This window comes from Parasteatoda tepidariorum, chromosome 3, assembly GCF_982258835.1.
Source record: "Parasteatoda tepidariorum strain Cologne lab strain chromosome 3, Ptep-v5.0, whole genome shotgun sequence".
Classification (NCBI taxonomy): domain Eukaryota; kingdom Metazoa; phylum Arthropoda; class Arachnida; order Araneae; family Theridiidae; genus Parasteatoda; species Parasteatoda tepidariorum.
The window spans coordinates 38,657,137-38,667,436 of NC_141757.1; the positions used below are offsets into that span (position 1 = coordinate 38,657,137).

Sequence of the window (10,300 nt, forward strand, 5' to 3'; positions counted from 1 at the left end):
TTAAGACAAAGCAGTCTGGGACAAACCTAAGCAGTCGGAAACGTAAACGATTAAAACAAAACCACTGAACACTAACAACACAGAACTAAAATGTTTCTCTAAAAAAACTCTATTTTAAGTGAACTACAATATAAATCGCATTGTGTTTAAAAATTATGTTATATTATTTTATATGCTTTGAAAAATAAATTGTTGGTTTCATTTCAAACATGTTTTGAAATAATTAATGTGGTAATAATTAATATAAGTGCGCTTAGCTTTTATACACAAAATATTTTACCATCTTCACTTATAATACATTTACTAAAAGCAGTAACAATTTGTTACACTCTGGTGCTTTCTAGTGCATTTAAAAAAACTGAGAAGGAGTTAAAAAAGAAAGAAAAATGGCTCAAAATTTATAAACCCAATAAAAACAGTCTTGTGTGCTAGTCTTGGCATACAACATTAGTTAAATAATTATTTATCTGTAGTGTAATGCAAAGCTGTTTTCTTTCGATCAATATAAAACATGTAATATTTTTATTATTTTAATGAGTTTTGCTTCTACTTATACTGTTAAGAACATGTTTTTGAATGTCTATATAATTGTAATAAGACCAATCTTTTGAAAAATCAACAGTAATGTTCTCACTAAAAGCAAAGTAAATTTTCTATTTAAAAAAAGAAGACAAGTCTAGAAAGAATATCTTGCAAATTCCCTACTAAGAAGATAGTTTTTCAAGATTTAAGAAAAATATAACATTTTATATCAAGGATATAAATATTTAAGAATTTAAAATGTTAAATTTTACCACAGTGATTTAAAATTTACTATATGATTAAAAATCATAACTCTATTTTTGCTGTGCAAATAGTGAACTTGTTAATGTACAAAAACATAATTACTACTTAAGTGCATTATTGAAAAGTCTAGTAAGTACCATTATTGAAAAGTCTAGTTTTTCTTCCGAGAGACAACAAGTTGCATAGATCCTAAAAACAAAACGCTGTCAAAAACTATTTCGTGAATTACATGTTTACATCACAAATTGCTTATAACAAATCAAATAAAAATGTATTTAAGCTGCATTACAAATCGGATTCTCAAATTTTGAATGAAAAAAAATTTGACAAATTAACCAATTCTTATGATAAATTTTTTTTCCCAGTAAAATACACCTAATTCTCTTTTAAAGTATATCTTAAAATTTGTAATATACACATATTTGCCTTACTTTTAAAGTTGTGAATAAAAAAGCTTTCTGAACTTACAAATGGCGGACAAGAAACTTTTTGCAACAAGTGTCACAGCACAATGTTATTGAGAATTGAATTTCAGATTAAAATATAGTTATAAAGCACAAAATTTTTATAATCATGTTATTACATTACATAATGACACGATTTTATTGTTATGTCTTATAGCAATTAAACAGTATTATCTCATTAAATTTATGCTTCTAGGTTTTTTGACCTAGATAGTGTAAATTAAGAAACCAAGTTCATGAAAAGCCAGAGCAATTAATGAGAAATACTATTAATAAATTGTCTTTTTATACTAATTACCAAGGCTGGGATGATGATAAATGCAGTTTTGACTGTTTAAAAATAATGATAACTGTTTCCTATATGGAGCATTCGTCACTATTTCATTTTTGACGTTTTTTTCACTGAGACTTTATCCTTTTTTTAATATTTTATTAATTTTGAATAATATTTCTCATTTTAAATATCTTTCAATAACAAGTGCTTATCTTGCACAGTTTTTCAAAATATCTAAGAATCACTCTTAGACAGACAATTTTTTAATTTAAAGAATATCAAAAGATTTGATAAAGCAATGAAATTCTAATACTTTTGCTTATTTTATGTAAAAATTAATAAACTCTAATTTAGTGCTCTACCTGGTATTTACTTACATTTAATTTATAATTTACATATTTTAATTAAATTTCTTTTTTCTAAATTTATAAGTACAAATTACAATTTTTTAAAAAGGAAATCAAGATAAAACAGGCTTCCAAAATCTTTTTAAGGTATTTATTTTCATTTTAGGGTCATTTTTGATAATTAGAAAATCTTTATCTTTTTGAAAAAATTTTTAGATTATCATTTTAATCCTGCTAAATACTTATAAAAAATATTTTAAATAATGATAAAAAAATTATTAAGTTAAAAAATGCAATTATTACTCATGATTTTATTGTCTCAAAACACAGCAAACAGCCTTCAGCTAGCCACACTTTCATGAAACTTCTTGTACCTTCTACCAATCTTAAAAAGGAAGATAGAATAAAGAAAGAATTTCATAATCTACAAATATTTTATTGAAATTTTAAATTATAATGAACGAACATCCATCCTACTAAATATTTTTATGCATAAAATCAATCCCTTTAATATGTTATTTTATTTTATTATTGTGTTTTTAATGGAATTTATTTTAAAAGGTATTCTTTAATCAAATTATATCTGTTAAATAATTCAAATAATATGCTATAAACACAATATATAATGGTATTTTTACTTTTCTGATTTTTCTATTGAAAATTAAATTTTAAAAAGGCTCATCATACAAACACTCAAGTTACCAAATGCTTTAAAATTCCTTAAACAGTTTAAAATAAATAATTAAAAAAAATGTTAATAAAAAATTAAAAGTTTATTTTAAAAAGATATTTTTTATGATTTAAAAAGTAAAGTAATATTAACAAAAAAACAGTAAAAAAAATTAAAGTTCATCAATGTTTCGTTACAAAATATCACCCGAATTGATATTTTATGTAAAATAGAAAGGAAGTAATGCTTATGTACTAAAATATTTCTAATCAACTTTATGTACACATATATTTATCTACATAAAAAGAGAACCTTAGTTTAACTTACCTTTAATTTTCTAATACTTGCAAAGTTTTTGTATTTAAAAAAAACACTACTAACGCAAATTTCATAACTGAAAACAATAATAGTTTTCTTAAATTGATATACTGTATTTAAAATGCAAGTCAGAATTTAAAATTAAAATACTATACAAAATTAATTACATAACACAATTCTAGTTTGCAAACATTTATTAGTAGAAAAAGTTGTACATAAAATGTGAAACGAACAGCTGATAAGAAAATGGTCACGTGAAAACAAAACATACATATACTGAAATAGTTATTAATTAAATAAATTAAAATTCATCAAAGAACAGTATTAAAAAGTTTCCGGAATTCAGTCAATGAGGTCACAAAATTTTGCATATTATTCAACACAATTTACTGGCAATGGTTCATTTAGCAGCTTTAATCAACAAAGCACCAAATACTTTAAGACAAATTAATACTATTGCTATAAGTTTTTTTTTTTAAATCAAATATGAAATTAATCAAATAAAGTCTTCCAAATAACTTGGCACAACAGAAAAATGAAAAGTCACTTACTGATGAATTATTTAAAAATGAAAAAGTTCATAACAGTTTAGAGTCACTAATTGGCTTCAGGTTTCTGAATACTAATAGGCACAACACGTTCATTACTAGGAGGTGGCTCAATAGCTTTCTTAGGAGCCTCAATCATCAAAACACCATTAGGAGTGAGAGTAGATTTCACAGTCTCTGGTTCGGTGCCCTCGGGCAACATGTAACGTCGGGTAAATTCTCTAGATATAAAACCATGTTCATCAGATTTCTCCTCGTGTTTACCATGGATGACGATGGTGTTGTCCACTGTTTTGACGTCGATCTCCTCTGGCTTAAAGTGGCTGACATTCAACATTACTTGGAATTTATCTTTTTCGTTCTTTACTTCAGACTGTCCAGACGAATCGAGGTTTCCCTGAGTTCGAGGCCGAAGAACATATCCACGATATAAACGAGGTGGTAGAAGATCAGAATCTAGCAGACCCATTCCAAAATTCTGGTCTTGTAAAGTTGATGGATAATCCCAGGCATCCCACCAGGAATTTCGTGACATCAATGGCAGCATGGAAAACATTTTGAATTCAATAATAAAAATACTCTCACTAATTTCAAAGAAATGCGCTTCGTGAGATAATAACTGCAGCTAAACACTCTTGTTTAATAAACGCTCAACAATAGACTATAGAGATCAACTCCAGTAACAACGGGATTAGACTACGATGAACGCTTCGGCTCTTTTTAAATCATCAAGCCGGTATCTAGAATTTTCTCCGAGCAGCTGGATGTTTCCATAGTAACTGTCATATTATGCAAGTTTTCTTCGTGTTGGTTGCTATAATTGGCATGTTATGAATGTTTTTGGCGTAGCTTTGAATCTAGCTCAATATTAAAATTTATATCGCCAAATGATGTATTTTGTTCTATAATTTAAACGAAATTAGCTTGTTTATTTGTACCTAAAGTCTTAATTATTTATAAATTGCTTATTTTAAGTTTTAATATTGATAGTAGTGGTAAAATATTTCTCTGTAAATTGCCAATGTACTGACTATATTCCCTCGGAGAAATACTTTTTGCCCTGTTTTTCTTGTATTTTGAATTAAATATAAATTCATTACTATAACTACTCATATTCATTACTATTAAGAATTAATGTCATTATTATTAAGAATAAAGGATTTACGAGTACGCTTTAATTGCTTGAAATTTTATAAGTAAACGTTATTATTGGAAAACGCACATGGAAGAATCCTATTCAAGCTTATAATTGGTACTTAATTTTTATTTATTTATTATTTTCGGCCCTGGAAACAATAAGAAAAAAACAGTATTACGTTATTTAAATTTTTTAAAAGGTACTTAAAGCCAATTATTTTAGATTTATTTTGAATTCAAATTAAATGTAAATATAAAATTTAGAAAACTAATAGAATTCATTCGCGTTTTTTATTTAATTTTTTTTAAGATTGTTTACTTTTAATTTGAAAGCATGTTATAAATATTTTGTCCCTAAAACTATATTTTTAATTTTTGTTATATTTTTTTTATTATTCTGCCCGTTTATTTTCTGAAGCTTACTTTGCGCATGATTAAGACCGTTATTTATAATAAATTTCAAAAGAATTATTAAGACTTCGTGCTTTTAATAATCAGACTAAATGTTTTCTTTTTTCGGAACTATACTTAAATTTTGATTTTATTGATCTAACAAGCGTTATTCCATATTTTTCTATCAAGTCAATAATTAAGTAATAATAGTTAATGACTGAAGAAGCAATTCAGTGTATTAGAATTTTTGTAACAGTATATTAGTGTAACTGTATTCGGGGAATCTAATTTAAAAATAAATTACAAATAAGTTTAGTAGCCTGTATTTCTTAGTTAAATTTTTTTCTTCTTTTCTTTCTTCTTCTTCTATACCGTAATACATTATAATTACTTCTCGATTGGCCATTTAGGCTAATTAAAAGTTAGAATATATATATAACAAATAAATAAACATCCATTTTAAAATATTATCTGGCAATCAAACAATAATGAATCGTCAAATTTTGATAACATTTTTGATCTAACGTCAATCAAATTTTAAACCCTCAATTTTCATGATATACGCATATACAGGGCCCGCGAAATGGCCCTGCATAACTAGACTTTTTTTCTCTTTCAAAATATTTGCTAATAGCTGGCTCGATAACTTCTTTATTCATCTGTTTTATCTAAGCGTTGATTATTATATTTAACGTCGTGAGGAGGTTTTTATTTATTTATTTTTATATATAGTTTTATATACCAATATTAGTCTGTGTAGAGATTATCTATTCTTTTCCATAAGTTATTTAATAGGAATAATTATTTAATATTTTAATGTTACTAATACGACTATCGGTTCTTTTAATAATGTGTTTTAATCGAGGTCATTTTTAATTTATTTTAAACGGTTATTTTCAATATGCTAGTATGTTTGGTAGACAATTTATTACAAGTACGTTGGCACTTCGTCATAAAAACTGTTATCATGAACAATTCTAGATACAGCGAGTGAATAAAATAATAATGGGAGATGAAAGGATAACAATCAATGGATCAGTGAATAAATACAAGTCAGCAATAAATAGCAGTGAATTTCTATTTATGGGCGAATTACTGAAAGACATTTTAGTGAATAGTCGGATGAATGAATGAGTTTATAAACGTATAAAAATTTCAGTAAACCTATAAAACGCTTCTCGACAGTCGACGACAAAACTTTTCATTTTTAAAATAATTTTTTACAAAATGACGACAGATTGATGCAAATTACAATAATGTATATCGAAAATGAAACCGCAAAAGCAACTGGTTTTGGAGATTTGTTAAATAAACAATTGAAGAATTGTTTAAATAAACAATTAGAAAACAACCAAATTAAATAGTTAAAAAAATTAATCTTAGTAACAAATTATTTTTTTCGCGGAATTATTTTTAGATGAACGAGTTTTATAATTATGGACAAAAAAAGTTCATTTTATTGATAGTTGCAGTGTTATGGCAAGACACAAAAAGAATGAATTTAACATTAACAAAAGAATGAAATTAACACCTCATTAAAAAAATAGATATAAAATTATAGAATAATGATATCAAGCACAAAAATTTATTTTTACTAAATAAGTAGAAGTCATGCATCTTTTTCTTTCCTTATTAATTTATTCAGAGATGTGTGTTTTTGTGTCTGATTCTGTGTAACTTAAACACTGCATGCGGGAAACTTGTATATTTATGTTCCAAAAACCACCATGCAGCTGTTTTAGATTAAAATTTAAAGAAGTGATAGGCGAAATTTTATCAAAGCTATCATAAACTTGTCGCTGTAATTATAACTTTTTCTTTCGCCAAACTATTGTAGTACTGAATATACAACTTCGAAATTATAATTAGTTAAATTATATAATTGGTAATAAACTAATGAGTTAGATTGAGAAAAAGTAGCTTTAATATCACATTTTTATATTTTGCTACGATCGCGGAAAGCTAGTGTTTATTTTTATTTTTTCAAAAGGATAAGTGTTCTCTTTTCCCGAGGCAAACGTTTAAAAATGTCATCTGTTCTAAGTAATTTGCAAATTTAAGAATTTTCGAAGAGCAATTTAAGAATTACTCCTCGAACGACTAAAATTGCAATTTAGTTCGGGCTAATCCGATCATTGATCAGCAGTTATTTCTATTTATTTATTTATTTTTTCTTTCTTAGTGCACTAAACACGAGAGACAATTATAGGAGAACAAAATTTTTTTCAATTTTCTGTTTTAAATTAATAAAAATAAAAAAATTAAATTTTATCCCAATTAAAATTCGGGTTCCCTATTTTAATCCGAAAATTTTACTCTTAAAAAGTAATTGGCATCGAGTAACTTACTTTTTAATAAAGAGAGTATATTTCTTAAGAATAAATTTTCAACTCGCACTTATTTTCTCAGAGCATTTTTCATAAGAACCGAAGAAGTTCCTCGAATTTGTCAGTTATAAGTTGGAAAGTAAACAGTAAAATGAAACAAAAACTATCCCTCTCAAAGATTACAATAACTGTTGACTAGAGCTTATTTGGCTCTTATTAGCTTCGCCAATTACTCATGAGGAGAAAACGTTAGCTCCAGTAACCCTAGAACGCAATCAAAACAGAGCGCGTTCTCGTGCAATTCAGAATTTTCTAGGCGCATCTAGAAAACTCCGGAAAACTGTTCATCTATATATATTCCCAGAAATCCTGACCTCCCTATCAATTCAGTCGTTGAATCTACTAATTCGTGAACTGTACTAGCAGAGTATTGTTTGTTTATTATCTACCCTTGTGCTATTCAACGCTAAAAGCTTTTTGGCTACGAAGATAATATACATTGCAGCAATTGTGTTTTTTATTGACATTTTTTGAACTGGAACTGTTTTATTGGTGAACTTAAAAAAACTTATTGCCTTCTAAAATTATTATCATCAAAGACTATTTCTGTGGTTTACTTCTTGTCTACAACAAATTAAAAGAAAATGTTCGCTAGACTTTTACGTGATGCTTATGATCCTTACGAATCCCGGCACTCGCACTCAATTGATCCTAGAGTAGTGTTAGGACTATTGGATGATTCTTATGATCTAGGCCGGCAAGGAGCTTATGAACATCCTCATGTTCATTTAAATATTTTCCGACCACGACGACAAACTAGTAGTTCTTCAGGGGAGTGCCGAAGCGATGGAAACAAATTTCAAGTAATGTTAAACGTCAAACATTTCAGGCCTGATGAAATTGATGTAAAGACTGTTGACAATTTCGTTGTTATTCACGGCAAACATGAAGAACAGGCTGACGAGCATGGTTTAGTATCCAGGGAATTTACTCGCCGATACCTACTACCGGATGATGTGGAGCCTGATACTATAACTTCGTCATTGAGTCAAGATGGAGTTTTATCCATCCAAGCACCAAGGAAACAATTGGAACCACCGCCTAAAAATGAGAGAGTAGTTCCTATTATCATTCAACAGCCAGCTGCTGTTGAAGAGGCGCAGAAACAACAGCAACAGATTCAGGATCAGGCTGCTGCTGCAGCAGCAGTAGAAACATCTGATGCACAAAATTAAGACTTTTCCAAGTGACATTTTTCATGAACTCTTTATCAATTGGTGAAAATTTTATGTTTATAATTTATTGAACTTTTTCATGAACTTCATAGTGTGTATTATTTTTTATAATTAAGTATGTGAATATTATTCACTTTATTTTCATGATGTTCTTTTATTTTGTGATAAGTTAGTTAATAAAATAAGTGTTAATGCAGAGCTGCTTTTGTTTTCGTTACACGACTTAGTCAGCAGACGGTAAGTTATTTCGCTTATACTAGCATAAAATTTTTTTATATTGTATTATAATATTGCAGTTTCACTATTAATAATACATGACATAGAAAAATTCTACCGTTTGCAAATAGTATACTATATTATATGTTTAGCTTTTAACGAATGAATAATTCATAAATAAACCTAAGCTCGTATATGAGTGTTATATTTATTTATCTTTAAGAACTAAACATACAGCTATGAAGTTTAATTTATGAATGCAAACAGTGAGATAAAAGAAACTTAAAATGAAAAAAAAAGACATTATTTTAGGTTTAAATAATGTATATCTGAAAGATTTCAAGATTTAGTAAATTTTGCATGAATATAATGTTTTGAATATTGGTGAATGTCTTATACTCAAATAAGAAAATTGTCTCTTTTGTTCTAATTCTCCAACTATAAAGAAAGAATGAATTTTCTTTTTGATAGGTGGCAAAGCAAAAGAAATAAAATATTAATTAAATGAAGAAAACTTTTAAAAGACAAAATTAGAATGAAAATTCTGGTTATTAAAATGTTAATAGTAAAGTGACTCATGAGTCAAACCTAAAAAGATTTATTTTATAACATTATTATGTTCAAAGCAATTTAAAAAATAAAGGATGTTAGATATTTATAACAGGGCTCCCACATGTCTGGGAATTTTATTTCTACTCTAAAAAGCAGGAAAAGTTTTAATCTTTTACAAAAAAATAAAAAACTGGAAAAATTCGTATATCATATCTGGAAAATAACCAGTCTTAAAATTGTCAGTAAGAATAATCAGTTATTGAAATTGGAGTTAAATGATTCTAACATCTACTAAAATTATTTTAAAAAATTTTACTTTTTATTGAAGCTTATCCATGTTTCCATTCTTATTCTATTAGGTACATGTTTTTGTTCAGAAAATCTAATATTTGACATTACTAATTTTAAAAAAAATCAAGGTTTTCTGATGAAAAGTTGCTAGGTATAGATAAAATATGTTACAAATTTTTATTGAAATTTACCTGACATACATGGAAGTTAGGGAATTTTTTTTCTTTCTGAAATTAAGTGGGAACCCTGTATAAATATTGAATGATCTATCAATCAATTTAACTTCGGTTAATCTTTGATAATACATAGTGAATATTCAAACAGCTGAGAGGAATCTTATCTGAGAAAAAAAATGAAAGAAAGTAAAAAAGGATTTCAGAAAAGGAAAGGATTTCAGAGAAAAAAAGGTAAGAAAATTCTTAAAAATACTTGTTTTAGTAATAATTATTAGAAAATTGAATGGACAGAAGATACTTTTTCTGCATCATATAAAAAAATTTTTTTTGCTTAAAAATTCTTTCTATTTCTTCCTACGTCTAACATTATAGTTTTTGTACATAACATACCTTTCATTTGATTATTTCTTCTCAAGATGTTAAAATATTATTTTACTTATTTTAGAAAAGGAGCTTAATATTATTTAAGAAAGAAGGGATAACAAACTTCATTAAAATAAAAATTGTATTAATATTAATAACTTAATCACAAGACAAATTAAGAGTAGTCTAACAGTTAAAACTAA

The 10,300-nt window shown here is 26.8% G+C and overlaps 1 protein-coding gene and 1 pseudogene across 2 annotated transcripts; one reads left to right on the top strand and one right to left on the bottom strand.

Annotated features, from left to right (window-relative positions):
• Positions 1–3,035: 3,035 nt before the first annotated feature.
• Positions 3,036–4,234, bottom strand: LOC107436795 (protein lethal(2)essential for life). Its single transcript, XM_016048611.5, has one exon. It carries the CDS (start codon positions 3,961–3,963, stop codon positions 3,457–3,459), a length of 507 nt encoding a protein of 168 aa, XP_015904097.1. The 5' UTR covers positions 3,964–4,234; the 3' UTR covers positions 3,036–3,456.
• Positions 4,235–7,459: 3,225 nt separating this feature from the next.
• On the top strand, positions 7,460–8,695 carry LOC147813755 (alpha-crystallin A chain pseudogene; annotated as a pseudogene). The gene has a single exon (XR_015432505.1). The product of XR_015432505.1 is annotated as an alpha-crystallin A chain pseudogene (transcript).
• Positions 8,696–10,300: the final 1,605 nt, after the last annotated feature.